Below are 25,974 nucleotides of genomic sequence, written 5' to 3'. Positions count from 1 at the left end.
AGACTCACTAATGATGAAATATGGATGTGTGTGTTATTCTTATTGTTGGTCTCATTTAGAAATGTATAAAAACACTAAAGGCCCACAAGAGCACTAGTAATTTGGAATGGTCCACTACTTGGAAGAAGGGGCTAGAAATTTAAAGGAGATTTGGGAGTTAGGTGTTCAAAGTGCCATTGGTGATCACTAGCCACTTCCTAACTTGTTAAATTAAACAGTAAGTTACCATTTTGGTCTGAGTGTAGGCCATACTTCCTCCTTTTTTCCTTCTCTTCCCTCAATCTGGCTTGTATAAAACCTCAGTATGGCCTTTGATTTGTATTATTTTTTAGTTTATACTTCTATATATTTTTTCTTTTAAAGAACATTTTAGGAGGGTATCCTTTAGTTGGGCCAATATGATAGTAATAGTGAAAATTGCTCAGGACAGTGCTCAATAAGTTACTTTTTGTTATGGAGAATGATTCATATGGGAAGGGATTGGAGAAAACATTTAATGTACTATATTTATCATTGTGAAAATAAATTTGTAACTAGAAAAGCAAGGCAGTATTTCTCCCCTCACCCTCATCCCCAGGTACCTCTTGGACATATCTTTGTTATACCAATAACACTTTGTTATAGGATGATTGTATTTACATAGAATATTAATAATAAAAAACTGTTGACTATGGTGCTCAAAAACCCATCATTTAAAATAAAAGCACATTAATATTAATCCACTAATTCATAATTAACATGGAAGAATTTCTAGAACCAAAAGGTAAATAGGCATCTTTTATTTCTTGATAATTTGCCATCACGGTCAAACTTATGTAATTCAGAGGAAATAACTTTAAACTTGAAAATTTTGAGTATTATTTGAGATGGGAGGTTTTAAAATAAGTTGTGGAATTTTTGGTAACCAAGGGCTGGAGAAATGAAAGATGCCTTTAATTTCTGGGTCCAACAATTCCTGTATGTTAAAGTACTTCATATTTAGGATACATTATTATAGAAAGTAGACCTATTGTAAATAGTACTTCATCAAATTGCTGTGTTTTGCTTATTAGCACTCATGTCTTCATTTATACTACTATATTTGGAAAATAATGTAACTGCATTTTTAAAAAAATCTTTAATTCAACCATCACTGATTAATGCTGCTCCTTGTCAACCCCCCCCTTTGCCAATCCCAAGTTAGTGAGATTTAAATTTTAGTTATGTCAGTAACTTCTTTTTAAGGGCAGAAATTTTATGCTTGACCAATTCAAGTTAGAGTTTTTGTTTTTGGTTTGGTTTTGGTTTTTGGTTTTGGTTTTTAGTTTTTTGCATTTTCTGTCATTTGTTAGATTAAGTATAGTACCTATAATTGAGTAAATAACCTTTTTTTCATTCACAATTGTTTGATAGTGTCTGGAATGGCTGGTACTGCGCGTATCGACGGAGACCATATTTTTGTATCAGTTCCTGAAGCTCTATTAGTTTCTGATGTTGTCACGGATGATGGGATTAATCTTGATCATGGCCTTGCATCTGAAGTTGTCCAGGGGCCTGATATCGTCACAGAAAATGATTTTGTAACAGACGGTGTGTTTGTTCCTGAATCTGTTCTGGAAGCTGATATTGCCATTGAAGAAATTTTAGGTATTAGTGATCACATTTTGACTTCTGACCTAATAACAGAAACTGTTAGATTACCTAACCAGATTTTTGTGGCTGACCTTGTTACTGGTCCTGAAGGACATTTGGAACATGTGGGCCAGGATTCTGTGTCAGGAGCTGATTCTCCCACAATAGTATCAGAGGAAGTTCTTGTAACCAATTCAGATACAGAAGCTGTGATTCAAGCAGCCAGTACTCTTCCTGGTTCTACAGTTGCTTTAAAAACTGAAGATGATGATGATGGCAAGAGCACTTCTGAAGACTACTTAATGATATCTTGTAAGTGAAATCAAAGGTAGATAAGTGCCTGGGAGATTATCAAACTAGAAGAGGGTTGGGGAGGGCCTGCATACAGTCAAAATCATGATAGAAACGTTTTTGAAAAAAACAGTTTGTTGTAAAGTTGCATTTTCGTGAGATGCGATTGGATTTTACTCAGAGTAGGATTTCTTTTTTCCCCCATTTTTTTCATGTTTGAACCTGGAGAATTTCTCAGTTATGTGTCTATCTTAAAGAACAGAAAAAAATTCAGGCATAGAAGGGTTATATAAGAAAATTGTGATGATAGAAATACATGTGTATATTTTTCAAGACAGGAAGAAGAAAGTATTGTTTTTTTCTTCTCAGCCACAAATTTCTCTTCAGTACTATCAGGTACAGAGGTTGTGAGTTCAGTTTCATTTAGGGACTTATGTATGATCTGCTATTTCAAGGTAACAGTACAGTTTTCATACGTTCTCATTTCTTTCCTTAAAGATTTTAGTCCATATTCTAAGCTTGAACGATGGATGGGCGCTTGCTCGCCATGTGTATATCTAGATTGACTTATGTCAAGTGTCTTGTATGTATTTGATTTAAAAAAAAAGACACTGGTTACTAAAGTGCTTTCTGAAATCTTTACCTCCTATTGGGGTGATAATATAAAGATGTCATCTTAAACGATGAATTATTTCTGGGCCACCAAGAGTACCGAGCCTTGAGAAACAAAGGTCAACTGATAGAGCTTGAACCAGAAGTAGTTTGTCACCAGTGGAGTTTGGCAAGCCATTGGACCAGTTTTGTGGGCTTTTGGGATGCTGATTAGAAAGCTTTTGAGTACAAGATTTTAAAATGCATTTTGGGGAATGTGTTAAATGTGTACTGTGTGGAAGTATAGATTGTTTTAAGTGACTTTAATCTGTAAGAATAAGTAGCATATTTTGTAAATGCAACTCATAAGTCTAGCATATTCTGAGTTTTGTTATTTTTTTCAACCAAGACATTTATGAGAGGGAATTTTTATATATTTACGAGGTGTTCAAAGAGCACACTTCAGTGGCTGAGCTTTTTAATGACATTTGTGAAAATGTACATGTCTTGGGTGCGAATATTTTTGAACCAATTACTTATCTTCAACTCTCAAGCATTGTTTTTTTAAGTGTGTAGTTAGAATCTAACAAGCTTTATGACAAGGTGTAGTTTCCATGCCTAAGTATAGCATAACTTTAAATGGACATGTTTGGTACCAAAATGCTTGATATTAATGTTTTCAAGTGAAAAGCAAAAATAAATACCTATAGGAAAGTATGAATTAAAACATAGGATATGTCATATTTTTTTTAACATCTGGTATATTTGATGTCACTCCCTCTGTTTTACCCTCTCATTCTTTTCTAGAGGAGCTTTATTCAGAGAAGTAATCTTTAGATATATCATGTAAATAATCACCATTAAAGGAAAAGAATTTCAATTCTAAGAATTTAGTTAACCTTTAAGAATGATAGCAGAAAGATCAAAGCATTTTGTAGTAATGCTTATTATTGTATAGGTTTTTGTTTGAGGTTAGATCTTGTATTGGTGATATTTAAATGGAGACTTCATAGATTATTCTTTAGCCTCTTGCTATTTTTGTTTGGAATATGGATTTGGGTTTTTTCCTTCTTGCCTCTACTTCACTTCCTTTTCTTCTTGGGTTAGGGTTGGCTTCTACTGGCTCCTTGTCTGCTTTTTCCAAAATGGAGAAGATTCCAGAGAAGCCTAATGATGGAACTCAGCAACTGAACTGAAGGTCACCTTCTTGAATTCCTGCTTATCAGTGGAATAAAGAAAGCCTCAGTAGTTGGGCTTGGGAGGTAGAGAGTGTTATACTTCTCCCAATCCCAGAGCTACATCTGAGGTTCATCATCTTAACTAAACTGATTGAACTGGAAGACTTACCCCTCATAGAATGTTGGATCTGTCATTCCATCTCGGTAAATGACAATCAGTAAGAATCAACTTCATAAAAAATTGATTCCTAGAGTTCTTTATGGATGATTTTCTTTTATTCAAAAGGATTTCTATTTAACCATGTTTTAAATGAATTGCTACATATGGAAGAATATTGTATTGTTACCTCTTTTTGTAGTAGAAACAGAACTAGAATTGGCAACGTTTCCTAAAGTAAAGAACCTATAACCTGGTTGCAATAGTGATCCTTTTTAGTGTGAATAGGTGCAAGGAGTTCAGTTGTGAGGGACAACCAGCATGGTGTATTGTAAAAGGGCATTGGTTCAGGAATAAGATGATCTGGGTTTCAGTTCCAGCTCACCTCTTAGTAGGTATGTACCCTTGGGCAAGTCACAACTTCTCTGCTGGGGTGTTATCACCTATAAAATGCAGTTAATATCTGCCCTGCTGACTTGAGAGGATTGTTGTAAGACTTAAATGAAATCATGTATATGGATGTGCTATGATGATCATGATGGTGTTCGTCATGTTTTAATTCTTTTCCTAAGGCTACAAGATGCTGCAGAAATATAATGGAATGCCTTCCTTTGTGCAACTGAGTTAGTTGTCTTTGTTCTCTTTTTATGGCAAAGCAACTAAACTTTCTTCTTCAGCTAAAATACATTTAGATTAGTAGAGGGATTCCACATAGGTTTGATGATGGTTATAGATAAATACTTTAGAGGGGCTAATTTTCCATCAAAATTAACCATAATTGGAAAAGTTAGGTTTTAGTTGTGAATGTCTGTCTCCTTACAGAAATGTTTTTGCATTGGAGATACTTTACAGGGACTGCAGTTATATTTTAGATGCAAGGAAAGACAGATTTTGTGGGCTTGTTATTCTTTAGAATCATTATTTTGGAGAATGTATGATTAAAAAGGAATGTTATTGAGTATAAATCCTTGAACAGTGACGTACATGAGGACTCTCTTCTGTGTTCTCTCTCGAGGTTTATGCATTAGAGAAAGAATTCTTGACTTCAGTACTTACAGGATGATTATCTACATATCTGTAATGTGCCAAAAATACAGTGACTGGATGTTTTCTGAGGAAGTTGAAGGGGATAGGGATAAAAAATAGTAATGAACTTACCCTCACATCATGTTTTTCAGGATAATGTGCTCCCCTGCACTGTGTAAGAGCATGTGTAAAGGGGGAAAGGGGTTATTTCTATAAAAAGGTTGGACTGGGTTATATTTAAAATACGGTCACCAGGAATTTATATTAATTCTAAAGAGATTTATTTACAATTTATTTACAAAATATGGAAGGAGTGAAGTAAGAAAATCAGAGAGAGGTTAGGGTAAGATAAGATATCTAGCTTAAGCACTAAGTAATTTACTCCTGGCCCCTGGCTAAACCCGGGCAGGGAGGTTTAGTCCTTAGGTCTCGGCAAAGCCCAGGACCCTGGGGAAGTCTCTCTCAAGAGGTAAGTTTCTCCTGAGGCTAGTTTTTTCAGAAAATTCAATATGAAAGGAGGCCAGCCTTTCACTCACCGCATGTCAGTAGAAAGGAAGAGATTTTAGAACAGCTTCACCAGGAACAGGGTCTCTGGTCTAGTCAACAGATTCTCCGCCAGCCTCCACTCCAAAGAATGAAGAACTGTCAGTAGAACTGCCCTCAGGAAGTTGTCACTCCCTTTTAAAGACACTTGCTCTTGTCACTTCCTGTGCCTTCCCCTAATTCTACATCTACCAATCACAGTTGAAGTCCTGCTTTAGGACTGTCCAGGAGGCAGTCAGTAGATTCTGATTTGTCACCCATTATCTCACACATGGGTCACAGACCTTCCCCACTCAACTTTAAGTAGGGTGTTTACACTTTTGGTGATTAAATCTAAAAATAGGCAGGGGTTACAATTTAATCTTTACAATCAGAGGAGAGTTAAATTTAATCTTCACACATACCAGTTAAGCATTTTGTAAGTCAAATTTAAAACAGTTCTTGACCTTAAGGAGCTAATATTCCATCATATGTGTGTATGTGGTTGAGTGGGGTGGAGAGTACTTTAGCAGCTGCAGGGTAAGAAAAGCCTTATGGGAACTGCTTTATTTATTTGTTATCTCATGTTTATTGACTGACTGGCCTAAATTTTGTTCAAAGCTAGGAATTCTGAGAGATGGCGTTTGAAAGAACATGAATTTGGCATGGTGGATAGTCAATACAAACTCCTTTGGCAGGGTAGCAGAATATATGAAATGGGAGTGATAAATACTATTGTATTGGAAAGGTTGGCAAGAACCAGGTTGTGGAGGGCTTTATGCACCAATCACAAGAGTCTATAATTGGTTTTAGAGGTAGTAGGGACACCCTGCAAGTTTATTGAGGAGGAGAATGACCTGATCACACCTTTGTTTTAGAAATATCACTTCAGTAGGTATATAGAGGATGGATTGGAGACAAGAGATGAGGTAAGAAATCAGTTAGGCTTTCTGCAGTAGTCTAGGGTCGAGGTGCTAAGAGCTTAAACTAGGATGGTAAGTATATGTGCATAGAGACAAGAGAACAGATAGATGCAATAGATGCTAGGAAGGTAGAATGAACAAGACTTGGCAACTGACTATATTGGTGAATAAGAGGGAGGGAGCCAAGGCTGACCCAGGTTGTGAACCTGGGGTAGCCATGAAGATGAGAGAAATAGGGCATTTAGAAAGCAAGTGAATTTGAAGGAAATATAGGAGTTCTGTTTTGCATGTGAGTTTAAGATGCCACTGGGTCTCCAGTTTGGTGGCAGTGATGCAGGAGCAGATAAAAAGTCCAGGCTTGGCTCTAGAGGACCAAGAGTTATTTGCAAAAAATATCAGTCATCTCTAAGATTGGGAACTGATAAGAGTTCACCAAGTGTGGAAAGAGAGAGGAAGAGGAAGACCCAGAAATAGACTTGCAGAGATCATGGTATGTGTGGTGGTTATGAGATTAATGGGCATTAACATGCCTAACTGATAGCTTGCTGTTCCATCCTAAGGATGATAGGGAGCCACCTGAGCTTCTTAAACAGGGAAGCAACATGGTCAGACATGTAGGAGGAAAACCAAGAGCAAAGTTATACCACAAGATCTCAGAGAAAAGAGGTGGTCAACAATAAATGCTTCAGAGAGGTCAAGAATGATAAGAATAAGGGCAGCTGGGTAGCTCAGTGGACTGAGAGCCAGGCCTAGAGGTGGAAGGTCCTGGGTTCAAATCTGGTCTCAGACACTTCCCAGCTGTATGACCCTGGGCAAATCACTTCACCCCCATTGCCTAGCCCTTACCACTCTTCTGCCCTGGAACCAATATACAGTATTGATTCCAAGATGGAAGGTAGTGGTTTTTTAAAAAGAATGATGAGAATTAATAAAAATCTGTCATATGCAACAATTTAAAGATTATGGAAGGAACAAATTCACTTGAGTGAGGTCAGAACTAAACCACACACACTCTACATATTTGTGTGTGTATGTGTCTCTCTTTCTTTAGATAAATAGATTTTTTAGGGAAACTTGTCCTGAGAATATCTTTAAAGTAGTGCCACAGGGATGCCTCTTTATGAGGAAATCTGACATATGAAAATCCTTACTTGCAGAATATTGAGGAGCTTTTATTCACATTTTAAAGGTACTCAGTTTGCAGTTTCTTAAAATTATTTCTTATTTTAGTGGATTATTTCTTTAAATAATGAACCATTTTTTAATGTAGTGGATTTATTAAAATTCCATTTACACAAAACATTTCAGCAGGAAAATTTGTCTAAAATGAGGTTACATCTGTATCAGCAGTTTTCTTAAATAATAGCCACTTGCTACATATCTCCAGTTTCCTGAGTATAGGAGAAAATTCAACACATTTGTTGTTGGTTTCACCCCCTCCCCCCACATTTGTAACTTAAGGACATCCTTTTTGCTTGTCAAGATTGTGATGTCCAGACCCATTGAACATTACTAACTCCTGATTGACGTGGCCCTCCATTGTGTGCTGTTGGTGATTTCATACCCACCATGGCCTACGGTGAACTGATCTAATGGAGTAAAGTGAAACTCCTATTCTCCCACTTTTTAAAAAGGCCCAGTGTATATTTTGCTAAAGTTTTTTTCTTGGAAAAAAAAAAGAATTATTATCATAACTAATGGTATATAAAAGAATATTAAGCTTTTGAAAACTGTAATATTGCAGAATGGGATTTTACCTTACTCTCCTATTTATGTTATGTTTAGCTTTTAGTATAGGTCTGTGATGGGTATGGTGTCAACAACTTATTATAAGCTGGGATGTCATGAAATGGTATTCTACAGTAGGTCTGGACGTTGCTCACTTCAGAACAAAAAAGGTGGATTTTAGTTCAAATATCTTGAAATGCTATTTTATTTAGGAGGAAGGATTCAAGATCCATTTCTCATCATTTCCATTTTTAAAATTGTTTTTAGGGTTTTTTCCCACAGTAAAGAATTCTTAAGGTAAATTGGTTTTGGTAAAAATTGATAAATTTTCCCATAAATGTGACTTGCATGGCCATTCTAAATAATGGTAATGTTATTATCCTTTATAAGCACCACAAAACTCCATAATAAATCATAATTCATCTTGAAGTTCATAATTCAAAAAGGTTCTATTAAAATAGAAATTAATGAAATCATAAGACATCTTTATGAGGTCTCAAGAAATTAGAGTAATGTCAAGTGACATAAATTTAAAGTTAATGGTTTTAAGTTGACAAATCATGAAGTAGACCTTGTGGGCCGTAAAAAGGCATACTTAAGTGAAATCTAATTTTGTGCATCATCATTCCATATTTTATTTTTAGGATATGTGCTTTTTCTTAAGTAAACTAACTGATTAAACTGGCTTTTAGTTATCTTTGTGTTTTTATTCTCTGCCCTCTTTTCTCATTTTGGATGAAATACCAAAATATTTTAAAGCTTTATTTTATGGAATTTTGGAGTACTTTGTTTCATTTGTTACTATTGAAAGTAACCCTTCAACTGATTTAGAAAATTATGCTATTTTGTAAAAGATAATGAAATCTTTAAATCAGTTTCTTAGGTAAGCAGTTTTTATACTTCAGAGATTATTTAAAAAGGAAAAAATGTATATCCCTTAAATTAAAAAAAAATATTTCACTAATTCTGAGCCATTTTCTACATAATTAGTTCATATGGCTAGTTTTACTTTCTGGTATATAAAAGGAGTACTTCCTAATAATTACATAATGTGGATTAAAAAGACATATATCCATGTATTGTACACATACACACTAATATAAACTAATTACTGATAAAGTACTAACAAAAATATGCTCTTCCAGTTCCCCTGGAATATTTAAATAGGTGCTCAAGTTAATATGCAAAACAAGTAGTACTGTAATTCTTTCAACAACTATTTATTAAGTTCTTGGCATGCTCCAGGTACTGTGCTAGGATAGAAGGAATCCGTTTTTGCCTTCAAACAGTTCACATTCTATGGAGGAACAACATGTACACACATAACTAGGCAAATATAAAAAATGTACAACTCATACAGACATACTTGGGAGGGAAAAGTACTAGCAACTTGGGGCTTAGGGTAAACCTTATGTAGGAAAGGGACATTTCAGCTATGCTTTGAAGGAAGCTCAAGATTCTGAGGCTCACAGGATGAGGAGAGAAAGGCATTCCAGGCTGGAGAGCAGCTTGTGCAAAGGCATGAAGAAAAGAAATGGAATTTTGGAACGTGGACTATTTAAAGAGAAATAACATCAGTAAGCATAGAAAGCTAGATTGGAGCCTTGCTTTTGAAAAACTTTCAACACCAAACTGGGAGAAAAGTCAAGGAGAGAAATCACCAATGTCAAATGCTACTAATAGGTGAAGAAAAATGGAAACTAAGAAAAGTCCATTCAATTTGGCAGTTGGAGAATGTTGATAGCTTTGGAAAAAGCAATTCAATTGAGGCTGACAGTCAGAATATAGATTAGAAGGGATTGAAAAGTGTGACATTAATGACAGCATTTTTTGGCATTTGAGGTAGTGTAGGTTAGAGAACCAGGAAGATCTGAGTTCAAGACCTTCTTTTGACACTTAACTATCTGTGAGACTGAGCAAGTTAACTGCCCTCTCCCTAGGCAACTCCCTTAAGACTAAGTTAACAGAGAAGGGGCCAACCTGCATTGGTAAGGGGAATGTCTTCATATAAGAGTTGGCTCTCTATTAAAAGTTGCCTACCTATCCTGATCCTTTAGCTATGGAAGGACGGATGATATTAGGGCAAAATGCCAGTATCCAGGGAAGGTGACTTGTGATTTTTTTGTTTTAGGTTGGGGGTAGCTTGGGCATGTTTGTAGGCAGCAGAAAAGGATCCCCAGTAGAGAGAAAATGAAAATTAGAGAGAAGGGTTGATTGTAGGGGCATGCCACATAAGTTAAAGGGCCTGGCCTTGATAAGTAGGGCTTACTTCATCACAGCCTGGAGCAAAGGATGGACAGTGATGATAGCAAATGGCTTTGAGGTGGATTGCATGACCTCTTGTTTTCTTATTGTAAAGTATGAAGTGCCATCCTCTGCTAGCAAGGGGTAGGATGAATGGGAAGCTTTAAAATGTTATTCCTTGAAGATAATGTTATTTCCCCAATCAATTTAATGCACTATTAACTAGGTTAGCCAGTTGCTTTTTTGTATAAATACAATGTTTTGTTTGCCACATTATTTTTATCAGAGTGGCCAGACTTAAGCCTCTTGTGATGTTTTACAAAGTGGAATGTTGTCACTGACTTGTCAGTTCTCTAAATACTGTACCTCTCTCCTTGCACCTTTGTTTTATCTTACAAATTAGCCACAAGGGAATATTTAACTGTAAATTATAGATGAAATAGCATCTAACTATTTTATATTGATTTACCAGCTCTGTATTGTACATTTAAAAATAGATGACTAGATATCTCAAACTGATATTGGTGGGACCGTAACAAGTCTTTTTAGAATACTTTCTTAACATGTCATTCAGAGAACAGTGTTTCAATGATGTGTTTTATTACTGAAAACAGCCACTTTTGGTATCTGAAATGAAAGTTATTGCCATACAGGCTAAAAAATTTGGAGTAGTGTAATTGGGCTTCCAGATATTGCTCTTGAAACTGCAGAATATTTGAAATGTAACTATAGTTATTATTTTGAAATACATGAATTTGGAATTACCAGCTAATAATTTTGAAAATAAAAGTCTTTAATTCCTTAGCTATTCCCTCTCCTTTAATAGACTTAGTTTTCATAGCTTCTTTGGCTTTTAGGGCTTTATGCTTTGTGTAAATGGAAGGTTTGTATCATTGTGGGTCCCATAATACTGATTTCATAGCCTACTTTATTTTTTACCATATACATCTTGTTTTTCACTTTTTGTGCAGAATTAACTTATTGAAAGTAATGTGAGGTAAAAGGTTTTTTTTAAATTAACTAAGTGCTTATCAAATATTTATCACCAGTGAGAAAAAAAATGTTTGCCACATTACTGTTAGACCTCACTGTTTGAATGCCAAATGTAAGTTGTACTTGAACTCATTGTTTGCCTCCTCTTTGTTTTTTACAGTGGATGAAGATGCAGAGAAAATAGACCAAATTGCAAACCCACCAGTAAAAATCAACACTGAAGCTTCCAATGATGATGTCACTAAAGAAGATGAGTTTGGTTCAGAAGTTATAAAAGTATATATTTTTAAAGCTGAAGCTGAAGATGATGTGGAAATAGGTACAGATCCAACTTGGATTTACTCTTTTAATAGAAGCAACCAGTCCTTATCTTTGGGGGTGATCTGACAATTGTGTTAGTAAAGCTTAGACATTTTCTCTTCAACTTGGGAACAATATTCACGAAAAATAGCCATTTCTGGGTGATTGTGAGCATTTCTGTTTGGTAACATAGCTGGCCAAAGAGTTTACCATAGCATATATGTGAGTAGTGTTTTGCAACTGAATCTATCAAAAAGGTAAGTAGAGGGATTTGGTTTGAACTTTGCAGTGGTTATCTACTAATGTTAAATTTCTTTGAGGATTTCACCTAATACTCAGTGTTTTCTTACAGGAAAATATTTAACTGAGAAATAATGTTCTTCATAGCTTACTAACTTGAGTTTTGACATCTCTCCCTCTCTCCCTCAGTGCTTCTGTGGATTTGTATTATTGCATCCTGCCCACGCTGTTTTATCTTGTAAGATTCTTTTCCATATCTTTCTGTGAATCTTTCCAAGGGATGCACTCAATATGCTAGAGGCCTTTTTCTAAATATCTCCCCCCCACCATAATATCTAAAATCCTTATCTTACACTTATACTATGTTATCCTAGATTTCTAACTACCTATCCTAAGCTAAGACATTTTGGGAAGGTTTGGGATGGGAATTGGGGTTTACAAAAATGAATACAGAAAAATAAGAACAAAGGTTGAGGTAAAGCAGCCTGAGAGAGGGAAATGGCAGCCCTCCTTTCTCTCTCAGGTGATAACTAGCAGCCAATTATCACTTGAAGTCCCTTGATGTAATGGCTGGGGGGGGGGTGATATGACACTCCCCAGTCAGCACCCCTAGAGGAAGGTTGCTGTACCCTTTCCCCAAAGGAGACTTTATGCCAAGCCTTGACAGGACCTTTTAACAGTGTGGGACTGGCCTCAAGCCTGAGACCTGTCACCACTTACTTGAAGTACCCTTGCTATTACGATTTAAAGCCAGTACAGAAATCTGACTGCTGTTAAGGGATTTATTAACAGGATTAGGTAAATGGGTATGTTGATACCAGGAGAACACCCAGGCTATCGATTAATTATCTCTTATTCTTGCTATATTACCTGTCATCCTTCTTTATTTTGTCCCAGATCTCTTCATGATATCCTTTATATAGTTTCTCCTGGACAATTACTTCCTACCTGTTCCCACTCTGTGTTCCTTTGGGTTGACATCAATTCTTTGTAGAATATAGTATTATTCTATGATTCAAGGCCTTGCAGCATTATGATATTATAGGCTTATCAATCTAGAACTAGAAGATACCTCAGAGGCCGTCTAGTCCAATTCTCTCAGTTGCCCTTCTCCTCTCCCCTCCCCCAGTGGAATAGTGTGAGAATAATTAAGAGTACTATATGATCCCCCCCAAGGCAGTCCAGGCTGCTCTCTCTCTCTCTCTCCTGTTCTTGGACTCTGTTGATTGTATATGTTACGATGAATGAAATAATTCTATGGCTTTTCCACCCAATAACATGTCATTGTCTTGACTCTAGGTATTCCTATTTGATTTTTCCTGACTACAGTCATACCAGACTCGTTTGAATGATTATAGAACTCATTTTAGAAGGCTTTGCAGTGTTGCAGGAATTGATGCAACCAACCCAATTTCATCTTAGAGACATGAGTATCTAGAGAAAAATTGCTATCTCCAGGGAACCTCTCTTCTTCATTGTACACTTTTCTGGATGTCATCTGTGACAATGGGTGAACTTTAGCAAAAATATAACTCCCTATTTTATAACTTATTTCATAACGAATGTTTGTTGACTCTGATGATTATCTTAGTTGTCAAGAAATCTTGTGTAATTCTTAACGTGCTTGAGAAATATTTGGAGAAGACTACTTGAGGTAATATTTTGCTTTATCTCATTTAATACTTTTTATAGGCCACCAGCAAGCACAGTAGGATGCTTTATTCTCTCTATTTTGTAGTCAATTGTATGACTGAAAAGTTGTGGTCTGCTGTAGAATATTGATTTTCTTCCTTTCCTAAAAGCCTGTTTCTATGTTTTACCTTCTTAAACAATGTGTGTTGTTTTCTCATTTAAGAAATCTGTATAGTTGGTAAAGGCATATGGACTGTAGTTAATGGCTTTTTTTGTTGTCTCTGTTTTTTGGTATTAGTGTCTGAGATTTTTTCCAGTTTGTGGTTTTCTCTTCTGTCACATATTAAGAACCAGTCCCTTTTGTCCCCAACATGAACCACCTCTGTGCATACTTGCCATTAATTTTTCAGCTGCCTTTCTCATCTTTGTTTGCTTTATTGTGCCATTTTTACTTTGTCAGTGTAGCTTATTGGGGAAAGTGGTGGCTTGTAATTAATGGAGGGAATTATTTTCTTTTCTCCCTTTTTTGCCTTTGCTTTCCTTTTTCTTGTCACATCTTTAAAGGGATATATGACCCTTTGATTTTCTTTAGTTGGATGTATTGCCAAATCTTTTTGTAAGCTTGTTTTTCTCTCAACTGTTTTTACTGTTTTGTGATGAATTAACTACTCTTAATCTTCTACCATCTTCATATGTAAGGTTTTGCAGGTAAGTTTCTATTGCAAATCAGTGTTACTCTTGGCTGCTACATCCCTCTACTTAGGAGATCAGTCAACTCTTGGCTTACGTAATGAGGTACTTTCTAGGCTTTTTTTTTACCTCCTTGTTATGGTGATTTTCAATTAGACTTGAGCACTGGTGATACTGTTGTGGGTTTTTTTTTTAATCTTTTCTCTATTTTTCTGTATCAATAGTTTGTTAAAAACTAGAACAGGTTGGAGTTAATTTAGTTGGGTAGTACCTTCTCATACTTCTCCATACTGTTTCATCTTTCTTTTTAATTGAGATTGCTCTACCAAGTCTGTGTTCTACCTGTATACAGACAACTGATTTGGGTAGTGACTCTACAATAAAGATACCCCTTAGTAGTCAGTCACTTCCTTGATGTTAAAATATAATTAATTTCATTTTTGTGAAATGAAATTTCACAAATTTCCTGTACCTAGTACCACTTGATCCATTTAATGAGAAAGTATTCATGCTATATTGGCACAAGGCTTCTATATTGTCTGCAAGCCTTTATTTAGTGTTCATGGCATCTTACTCCTAAACCATTTTTAAAGATCATGGTGGTTTACCTTGAAAGGGAGTAATCAAATTCTTCATAAACTTTCTCTACATCCTCAGACTTCGAAAGAAATGTTGACCCATTGACTGCTGTTTCATCATATCTTTGGACTCAATAAAAATTGGGCCACCCAGTTCTTTATATTTTTGTTTCATAGGCTTCCATAACTAGTTTACTATTGCCAAACATTTACCTGTTTAGTTCATTAGCCTGGCCTGTAGGAAGTAAACACTGTTACTGTGACCTTGGCCATACCTGAAGTTTTCCAGTGTGATGGAACCTATGTTAGCTCCTTTGGCACAGCCATCAAAGACCCTTGTCTCACCTGCACTCCATGAGGAGGCACCAGCAGTGGACTTGGTGAGTGGTGGATGACGACTGTTTTTCTTAGAAAATTTCTGTTTTTAATTTTTGAGGTGGAACAGAAGTTGTTACAGACAGTGATTTCCACAATGGACATTCTGTCCCTGGAGTACTTGAACAGCAGGGATGTGTTGGCCGATTGCAGCGGGAGAAGATGGTTTACATGGCAGTTAAAGACTCATCTCATGAGGGTGAAGATATCAGTAAGAATCAAAATAAATTTTTAAAAATTTATGCGACTATAGCATTATGTAGCATGTGTATACACACACACACACACACACACACACATACACATCCAGCCTTTGTTAAATGACATAGGTAGTGTCTGAGATAGAAAGACATGACTCCACATTTGTGTCAAATAATTTTAAATGACCTAACCAAAAATATTGTGAGAATGTATCTAAATTCAACAAGAAAAATTGTAGTTCATTACTCTTCCTTTAGCCAATGGGAGAGGGCAAGTGTATCTCCCCATTGCTCCATCCTCACTCTGTTTGCCATTGAACTGGGTTTCCAGTAGTTGGCACTGAATCCATTCAAGATATGTATAAAGTATTTAGTACAATCCTTGGCACATAGCATATGCTAAAGAAATGCTCATTCCCTTCCCTAGAGATTCTTGGGTTAAGGAGGCTATCTAGGCTAGGAGGAAACCTAAGGCGATCTCTAGACTACTGTGCAATAGAAAAATAGAATTGTATATGACACAGCAAGTCTCTATTATGAACTGCTTGTAGCTCTCAAAGCTGTCTTGTTTGTCTGTGCTTCTTTCTTTCCTCTTCCAGAATTCTGTTCTCTTATTTACATTTAAAATAACAACCTTTTCCTCCTCCTCTTTCCTTTCCATTCCACTCCTATATGCTCCCCCATGGCATTGGGTCAAAAAGCTGCTAAGAGAAATATCAAGAAAAATAAATTTATGTATACTCCTCTTGCATGAGTCTTCCCCCCCCCCCCAATAAAAAGGGGAGGGGAATAGATAGTGCCAGGCTATTTTACCATCTTATTAGAAAATTATCTCTCTTCTTCCATGGTCTCTCAGTACCTACTTTACAATCTTCCTTCGCTGTTTGGGGAGTGGGAATGAGAGATGAGATTTTCTCAACTAACTCTTAATTCAGTCTCCAAATGGATAAATCTTTTGAGTGAGAGAAGCATTTGTACTAGTCTATAACTCGTTCTTTTTATTCCTCAATTCGGAGAGTGATGTCGCCTTGGGGGAATAGTGAGGTAACACAGTTCTTGGCCCTGTATGTGTGAATTGCAAGATATCTTTTAATTCTTTCACTTGGTGATTTGAAGAGGGGACTGGAAATGGGTATAGAAAACAGGAATAGAACCAGAAACCCAAATGGGTGGGGGGGGGAGAAGGATTTGAAATAAATGTCTCTCAGTGTTGAGACAAATGGGAATCATTTTTTTCGGCTGACAGAAAGATGGATGCTTTGTTAAAGTGTTGGAATCACGTCCTCAAGCACCAGTATTCAAGAGAAACTACCTCATGTTTTCATTTAATTCCATAAACATAAATATGTTCTCCATGTTAGACTTTGTTATGACTAGTATGTTTTTCTGATTTTTGTGGTTTCATAGGTGAATGTGATCAGTTCTTGCCATGAGGACTATAGCCCTGGCACACAGCAATCATATAATTAGTGCTTAATTACTGTCTTATTCCTGTGGGAAAATAATTTGGAACTTTGAATCAGGAGCTTGTGGTACCAAGCTTGCATATCAGTTGAATGACTACTGCCTCTACTTTAAATCCCAGCTTACACAGTCACAACGTAGAGCTATTTTCCTAGCATCAGGTCTTACCAAGAGAAAAAAGTGACCTCTTTTTAGGGGAGGAGCTGAAAAAAGTCAATGCATCTTCTCCTTGAAGTATCCAGCCTAAGCACAACTATTTTCATACCTTGAAAAGGAGATCTGCTTATGTTGTTTGGAAAGTTGAACCCATTTCATAAACATTTCAGCTTATAATTTAGACTTTGTCCTATTCAGATTGTGCTGACATAGCTGATGAAGTTTACATGGAAGTCATTGTAGGGGATGAGGAAGCCCCTGCTCTTCCTGAGGCCCAGGTGGAAGATTCTGGTGTGAATAAAACATTTGTTCCTGTGGCCTGGGCTGCAGCATATGGTAGGATACCCTTTTTTTTTGTGCTGAAGTAAAAAAAATGTGCATGACCATTCATCAAGCCCATTAATATACTCTGCTAATGCCATCATGAGTGCACCAGTTTACTGAAGTGGTTAAGCATATTTATCCTCCTTAACAAAATTTTAGTAATTTTATAGCAACTTAAAATGTTGCTGTTAATATTCTTCTGTTGATACTCCTTTGGATGGCATGGGTCCAAGATAAACCCCCTCCTTCTTTCTTCCTTTAGCTACAAAATAGCTCATGTGTTATGGCAGTTCTGGGAAAAACAGCTTTTTATTTTTTAGGTTATGTCTAGGGAAGCTGCTGGGCTTTGAAGGCAGGTCATTTCATATCAGATGCATTATGTGAACAGATCAATCCTTCTTTTTCCTGCACAACAGCCTGTTTCTTTTCAAATGATCCTCACTTACTTCATTGTATCTTTTTTGGGATAAACTTTCTTTTAAAAATCTACTTTATATAGGTGAGTGCCCCAAAATACAGACATTGAATCAGTTTATTATTTTTTCAAACCATAAATTTTTTTCCATTTTGAAAAGTTCATTACTTTTGCTATTTAAATAAAAAATGAAGCTGTTGGGTTTTATGAACACCAGAATACCAAACAAAAGTTTTTGGAAAATAGGTGATGGGAAATAGATTTATGTAACAAATATTATAGAATCATAGCTCTTGAAACTGGAAAGGAGCCTTGAGGCCAGGCCATTCGATGCTCACATTTTCACATTTTACATAGGAGATAAGTAACTTGCCCAAGACTGCAGAGCAGATGTCAAAACTGCAATGTAAACTTGAGTCTTATGAATCCAACTCCACTTACTTCCAATCTCTCCTTTTTCTCTCTGTCTTTAATTGTCAGAATATCCTCGGTATATTTTAATTTTTTTAAATCAAGTTCAATTTTTTTTTTTGCTTTCGCTTTGACCTAATTTTGAACATCATTTGAGTTGTTTTTCTGGACAGGTGCGTTCAGGGGAGTTGATTTTTTTCTCTCCTCTCATCCCTTACACTTTGGAATTACTTTTCTAATATATGGAATGAAATCGAAGAAAAGTAAAAAACTTAACTCCTGAGAGAAATGCGTAATGAAAATTTAGTAGATGGGTAAATGGCTCTTCTGTCGTCATTGTGATGTTTTAGCATTTCAGTTTGTGAATTACTTATTTTTTTTAGGAGATGAAAGTCTTCCCCAGAGGTATGAAGATTGTGAGGCATCAGGTGAGAATGTAGTTTGATATGAACTATTAGGTGTAAGATCAGTTCCTATTTTATATAGTAAGTAGAAAATTTGGTTATGAGGATTGGGATTTGTGTAGTATTTATACACACAAACTAGTTGGACTCTTTAAACTTGTCTAGGTGAAAAAAAAATACCAAACCCCCAAATTGCTTAAGCATTTAGACAGTGTTTGAGGAGTCATATTGTGCATGGAAAAAGCTTTGGATTTGGAACTGAAAGACATCTTACATCTTGAATCTTCCACTAGGTGTGTGAGAGAAAAGAAGTTTTAGAAATAGTAGTTTTTTATAAATATCAGGCATTTTTATGTGGATATTTCTACATTATGTGGACCTGTATAGAATTTATGAGGATACACAGGTAATAAAAGTTGCTTAAGACCTACTAACTACTCAGGATCTCTTCTGCCTATATATCTCATGAATCCCAAACTTAGCATGTCCAAGTGAGAGTTCCTCATTTCATGCCACTCTCACTGCCCTGCCCTCCAAATCTTCTCATTTCCAGAGGTCTACTCTCCTATCAGTCCAGCAGGGCTAAAAATCTTGATTTCCCCCTCTCTCACTCCTCTCAGATCTGTTGCCAAATCTTGTGAATTCTATTTGTAGAGCATTCCACAGTTCACTCCCTTCTCTCTGTTCACACAACTTCAACCCTAGTTTAGGATCTAGTTCACTTCTCTCCATTTTCATTGGTTCAGCCAGTTCTTCAGTCATTCTTACATACAGTTGCCTTCTGAATCACAGATCTGACTGTGCCACAATCCCCTGCTCTGAAAACTTGAGTGGTTTTTGAGGAATAAAATCAGGAATTCTCCTCTGCTTTTTTCATTGTTTTATATCCCCTTTCCCTTCCACATATAGTTTATTTCAACCATATTGGCCTCCTGGTGGATGTCAACTATTCATTCCCATTCCATTTCCCACTTCTGTCTTTGTACTGGGAACAAAGTGTCTGGGATATACTCTTTCCTCACATCTGCCTTTTAGATTCTGTTTCCTTTTTTTTTAGTTTAAAAATTTATTGGTATCTTTTATTTTTGCATTATTTTAATTTCCCAATATATTCTCCCTCTACTCAGGAGCCTTCCCTTTTATGTTGACTCTCACAAGAGTCTCCAGGGCTATTGAATGATTAACAAAGAATAAAAGGGGGGGAATAGTTCAGCAAAACTAACCAAATCCAACATGGTGATTGATGCACAGCATCATACACCCATAAACCCAACCCCTAAAGCTCAGCAAAGAAAGACGTGACAAAAAATCTTGATCTCTTATTAGAGGATGGGTTCAGTCATTAGAATTCTTAGTTTCCAGGTTTGATTTTTTTATTGCTTTTTCATTTTATATTGATGTAATTGTTTTCATCAAATTTTCCCTTGGGTTATCTGTCTAATGTGGATTTAACTAATAGCACATCTGGCACATAATTCTTTGGTGTTTGTGTGAGGGTTGGAGATAAAAGATTGGATGAGTTTGCAGAAAGGAACTAATAAGCTTTCTGGTAATCTGGCCCCTTGGTTATTTCTTTTCTTAAAAATTAATTAATTTGTTTGTTACATTAAAATTTCCTGCTACCTCCCTCCCTTGCCTCCTTGCAGTAGAGAAGGCATCATTTGACTTCCCCAAAATAGGTTTATATATAAATAAGTGTTTCTACAGTTTATCAACATTCACAAGTTATTCTTTAAACATTATTTATGTAACTGTTTATAATGTTTCTTGGTTCTACTTAGTTTGCTTTTCATAACTTCCTATGTAGATCCCCTCTGTTCTTTCAAAGTTGCTACCTCTTAAAGGAGACTTTTTTGTAAGCTCTCCCATTGTAAGTGGTCTTCCCTTCTTGTAATTTAATTTCTGTGTATGATTTAGCATCTACTTTGTTTTTATCAGTGTTCATAGACTACCCTACTAGTAAAATAGAAGCTCCTTTGGGACAGCTAGGTATGTCAGTGTCTTGAGAGCCAGGCCCCACAAGAGGTCGTTGGTTCAAATTTAGCCTCAGATACTTCCTTGCTGTGTGGTCCTGGGCAAGTTACTTAAACCCCCATTGCCTAGTCCTCACCACTCTTCTGCTTTGGAATCAATATGCAATATTGGTTCTAAGAAGGATGGTAATGGTTAAAAAAAAATTGAAGCTCCTTCTCAGGCTAGGAGCTATTTAGATTAAATAATCAATATTTGGTACATAACCATTTTTATGTTCCTCATAATCTTGACCATCAATGGTAGTGCTAGTTTCAGCAAGATAATAGATCCTTTGAACTATTGCTACTTAGAAGTATTAGCTAAAACTCTTAAGGAGTGCATGATGTGTTCCTTGTCCTTGATGACTAGATTTTTCTCCAATGTTATATGTTAGTGCTAAGCCTACTAACTGGAAAAGGTTAAGATGAAGCCAGTGAGATAGTTTTTAAAGGTGTTATTTAATGGAAAACACTTTCTAAGGATTGAAAGGGGACAGTGTTCTGAAATTTGGGGGCTTGAGGAGAGAGAGCCGTATTGTTTTTGCAAATTCAGATTCTGGTAGTCAAGTAGATTCAGAAATGAGGAAGAAAATGATTATCAAATCGATCGATCATTTATTGTTGGGACTCCTATGACTTGGGTATTACTGTATTAATTTCTTTAGTAACCAGTGGATTTACATGATCAATGTTTTGGTTTGTTAAAGACAAAAACTTATTTTAGTGAAATGCCTTTTATTTTTGGCCTGTGGGTTGGTGGTTGTTTTTCATTTTTGACTCTTTTTTTTTTTTTTGAGAAAAGGAATTTTTCCAACATGATGAAAGTATTTGCATGTGCTGGTGGAAAGTGATTAACAATAATGCTTTAGGTGGAAGTTGCAGAATTAATTGATGAGAGAAGCTCCTATTACACAGTAGAAGTCAACCTGCCATATTTGTTGAATTTCCAATTGTTTTAAGCCCTAAATGAAACTCAGAGCCTGCACTCAGAACGTTAATTCAACCCTTCGACCAGATTCCAACCCCTGACAAAGTCTGCCAGTGCATACTGAGCAACCAGAAGGAAAGGGAGTGCAATATGAAGACAGGGTAGGCAGTCACAAAGCATCAATGAGCCAGTGTGTTCAGGTGAACTCTATAAAAAGTTCCGAATAAAATTGAGCCTTTTTCTGTGTGTGGAAGAGACAGACAAATTGACAGAGACAAACTGTTTTGCAAAGCCAGGACTGCTGGCAGCAGTAAATTCAGAAAGCACACCCAAACCCACATAACTGAACTGTTTTTATTTGAAACTTTTACAGTCATTCTGAGTACTTTGGCATATAGACACAGGGGATATTGTTTGCCAAACCTTTAATTTCCTCCTCTTCCTTTCTGATTTTTTAGCCTTTTCTGGTAGATGGATTGAGGTTTCGGCCTAGCTTTGGGGGGAGTTGCAGAGGGGCATGGTCCTGGACTTGGGATTTTTTTTTCCATTTTGCCTTCATTGTATAAATAGTCTCCATTTCAGGGTGTGGAGTAAGATATTTTTAGGTTGACTTCAAACATTATGTGTATAATGCTTTTGTTCAACTTATCAAAAGGGCAACCTGACAATATCCAACAATACATTTGACCAAAGTATCATAGAAGAAAATCATTATATATAGCTTAATTGTCTTTCAATTTTTTCAGGAAATAATTTGGACACCAGATTAGAAAATAAAGATGGTACCCCAGCACAGTACCTTCAGATTTGTGATAGTGTTAACACAAATAAAGCACTTAAACAGAAGTCCAAGAGAAGGAAACGGGGAGAAAGCAGGCTATGGCAAACAGGTAAAATACTGTGCATTGTGAATCTTAAAATGACTCCAAATCAGGGGAGCCCTACATTGAAATCCCACCTCAAACAATTGAATCTTTTTCTACCTCATTTCAGCATCTCTAAAATGATGCAGGAATACCTGTAGTTCTCCCTTCAATAGCATTGTTGTGAGATACCTGAGAGACAGTGTATGCAAAGGACTTTGGAAAACATAAAGACTCTCTATGGCAGTTATTATTTGAATGATAACTCAAGAAAAAATTCTTTAGCGTGTAGTCATTCCCTCTCCACTTGCTTATCATTTTTGCATGGTAGAGGTCACTGTCTTTTTTTCATTGTGTGACTAGTAGTACTTGTTTGTGTATAACTTTAAGGCCTTTTTAAAGCAAGAGCATTTAGATTGGTAATTTCCTATGTGGTATATATTAACATGACTAGTCAGCAGGCCACTTTTGTTATAAAATGCTTTTACAAGAGCCTTTTTTTTGAGGATGAATCTCCCCATCCCCCCTTGTCCACTCCCCCAATACTTAATGCATAGTGAAGTTTGGCTAATATTTGCAGTACTACCTATCTTAAAATTCTTTGTTGAACTGTTGTCACAACTTTATGTTTTTAATTCAGCTATTATAATTGGTCCCGATGGGCAGCCTTTGACTGTATACCCTTGCTATATTTGTGGGAAGAAGTTTAAATCCAGAGGATTCTTGAAAAGACACATGAAGAATCATCCCGATCATATGATCAAGAAAAAATACCAATGTACAGATTGTGACTTCACAACTAGTAAGAAAGTAAGTTTTCATAACCACTTAGAAAGCCATAAGCTCATAAATAAAGTTGATAAAACACTTGAACTCACAGAATACACAAAAAGATACAAAGAAGCTAGTCCATTGAGTTCAAACAAGCTTATATTAAGAGACAAAGAGCCTAAAATTTATAAATGCAAATACTGTGACTATGAAACCGCAGAACAAGGACTCTTGAATAGACATTTACTCGCCGTTCATAACAAACATTTTCCTCATGTTTGTGTTGAGTGTGGGAAGGGATTTCGTCACCCCTCTGAACTTAAGAAGCACATGAGGACCCACACAGGGGAAAAGCCATACCATTGTCATCACTGTATTTTCCGGTGCGCTGATCAGTCTAATCTTAAAACTCACATGAAAGCCAAACATGGCACTATTTTACCATATAAATGTGAGCACTGCCCCCAAGCCTTCTCTGATGAAGCTGAGCTTCAGCAGCACCTGGAGTTATTTCAAGGACATAAAACACATCAGTGCCCTCACTGTGACCACAAGAGTACCAATTCAAGTGACCTTAAGCGACATATCATTTCTGTCCATACTAAAGATTTCCCCCACAAATGTGAAGTATGTGAAAAGGGCTTTCATCGTCCTTCTGAGCTCAAAAAGCACGGTGAAACCCATAAAGGTAAAAAAGTCCATCAGTGTAGACACTGTGACTTTAGAACATCAGATCCATTTGTGCTCAGTGGCCATATCCTCTCTGTTCATACTAGAGACCCCCCTTTAAAATGTAAACGATGTAAGAGAGGATTTAGGCAGCAGACTGAACTTAAGAAGCACATGAAGACCCATAGTGGAAGGAAAATTTATCAGTGTCAGTATTGTGACTATAATACTACGGATGCCTCTGGCTTTAAGCGACATGTAATCTCCATACATACAAAAGACTACCCACATAGATGTGAATACTGCAAAAAGGGATTCCGTAGGCCATCAGAAAAAAATCAACATATAATGAGACACCATAAAGAGACCATTATATAAAATGATATATATAATAAGAACAGAGTTTAGAGACTGGGATTGCATTGACTGGAGAAAATGAAAATCTCATGAACTGTTTCTCCTGGTTCCAAAGTTTGATATGAAATCGTAACCTTACATTCTTTGTCTTAAAAGTCTTAAAAATGTATTTGGGTTGACAGTGATCTGATAACCCAAAGAGTTGCTCATCACAGCTCAAGCACTATTTATAGATGGTGATTAGGGAGCTCCACAGAATGGTTGCAGAAAGACTGCTGAATGTTTATTTCATAGTATTATTATGCATTGTTAGGCAGAAGGGGGCAGAGAGAAAAGAGGAAGAGAGAACTGATTGTGCTGTTTGGTTGATGAGAAACATCATTGGTCTCCATAACGGTGGGATGGGAGGTCAGGAACGCTTCTAGAACAACCAAGCTTCACTTATGCAATTTTGGGATTGAGAAGGCAGAAGTAGGAGAGATGGCAATTGATCATTGATCATACTTCATCATCAGGCTTTTCTAGAACACCTGGAATGAGTTTCCAGAAATGGTTGTTGTTTCATTTGTCCATTTTAAAAAGCATTTCATTCAGAAGCTTTTTAGGTTAATTCAGTACTTTTAAAAGCTGAGTTCCAGAGCTGCTAACCTATTTCGTTATTAGATAGGTTATTTAAAAGATAGCATTAAATTAAGAGATCAGGGGCAATATTTCATTGCTGAGAGTAAGGGAGGGAGGGTGTATATAATTTCCCTTTTGCCTGACACTACAGTTGAATGTTCTATATGGCACAGTTTGCAAAAGTATACCTGTATCTAAGGTGGATTTGAAATCAAATTGATGCAGCAATAGTGTTGCAGTTCAGCACTATTTTTCCTTAATGTTTTAGGAAGCTTCTTTAAAAGTTTAAAAAATGGTTCAAAGAACACAACTTTCTTAAATTACAGTAAATATTTAGAGGTTCTTTAGGACAGTCTTAGACATGATTATTCTAGTCCTACTTGACTAACATTAATTAAAAGGTGCAATTTTATGCCATTGTTGAAAATATCAATTTTATACTATAAACATGCATTTTCATTCTGAGGCAGTATTTATGCAGTATTTAGCCAGAATAATATGCTGCCAATAGAATTAATTCAAAGATGGATCTCCAGTTTACAATGTATAAATTTAATATACGCATCCATTTTAAATGATGCTTCGTATTAGCATGCTGCAAATCAAAATGGCATTTAATATAACAAGCTGATCTAGGGCTATTTAATGAAAAACCTATTCATAAATGTTATGCATAAAATGTGTACGTTTTACCTTTTTTAAGTTGCTTCATGTTTGCACACAACTGTTGTCCACATGCTAAAAAAAAGGGAAATTTTACTTCATTTGATAGCGTGGCTTTGTAATTCAGACAACCTTCATCCTTTTGGTTTTGTACCAAAAGAGAATTGGTTCTTTGAGAATAAATTTTTTATCTTTCTGAAACCTCAAAGGGTTAAACTTGGAAGTTGAAACCAACAAAAATAAAGGTTTTAGTGTCTGTAAATGATACACACGCTGTAACATAAAATTGTCACTTATGTGGGACTATTATTTCTAAATGTTATTGTAATGAGCATACAATAAAAAGTATCTCTTGCACTTGATGCTTTTATTGAGTCTTTTTTGGATCTTCTGATGCCTAGATAACTTTTGCATTCATTTTGTTGAAATGGTTCTTTCTTTATAAAATGGCCACTTTTGTTTAAGATTGCTCAGTAATTTTAAATCTTATTTCATAATTTTCTTGACTTAAATTGGGTTGAAAATATGATGGGTAAGTCATAATTGTACTGTAAAATTGCCGGTAGTTGTGGGTCATGGTGATCCTGCCAACTAATGTTTACACTAACTGGATGAAGTGGTGCCTGACTGGAAAACC

At 36.1% G+C, this 25,974-nt stretch overlaps 1 protein-coding gene across 16 annotated transcripts in view; it reads left to right on the top strand.

Annotated features, from left to right (window-relative positions):
- Positions 1–25,699, top strand: part of ZNF711 (zinc finger protein 711) — a 117,030-nt gene extending 91,331 nt beyond the window's left edge. For 7 of the 16 annotated variants that reach the window (XM_016426752.2, XM_016426750.2, XM_016426753.2 and 4 more), the window contains 7 exons: positions 1,393–1,923; positions 11,425–11,583; positions 15,141–15,290; positions 17,098–17,235; positions 18,433–18,477; positions 22,140–22,283; positions 22,897–25,699. In XM_016426752.2, the coding sequence (XP_016282238.1) occupies positions 1,393–1,923; positions 11,425–11,583; positions 15,141–15,290; positions 17,098–17,235; positions 18,433–18,477; positions 22,140–22,283; positions 22,897–24,074 (2,345 nt within the window). In that variant the 3' untranslated portion in view covers positions 24,075–25,699. The remainder of the gene's footprint in view (positions 1–1,392; positions 1,924–11,424; positions 11,584–15,140; positions 15,291–17,097; positions 17,236–18,432; positions 18,478–22,139; positions 22,284–22,896) is intronic. The other 9 variants (XM_056808964.1, XM_056808967.1, XM_007507417.3 and 6 more) reach the window with 8 other exon arrangements.
- The last annotated feature ends 275 nt before the right edge of the window (positions 25,700–25,974 follow it).

The sequence above is a fragment of the Monodelphis domestica genome, chromosome X (assembly GCF_027887165.1).
Source record: "Monodelphis domestica isolate mMonDom1 chromosome X, mMonDom1.pri, whole genome shotgun sequence".
NCBI classification, from domain to species: domain Eukaryota; kingdom Metazoa; phylum Chordata; class Mammalia; order Didelphimorphia; family Didelphidae; genus Monodelphis; species Monodelphis domestica.
The sequence above is the reverse complement of the archived record's forward strand: the minus strand, read 5'-3'. Positions and strand labels throughout refer to the sequence as shown.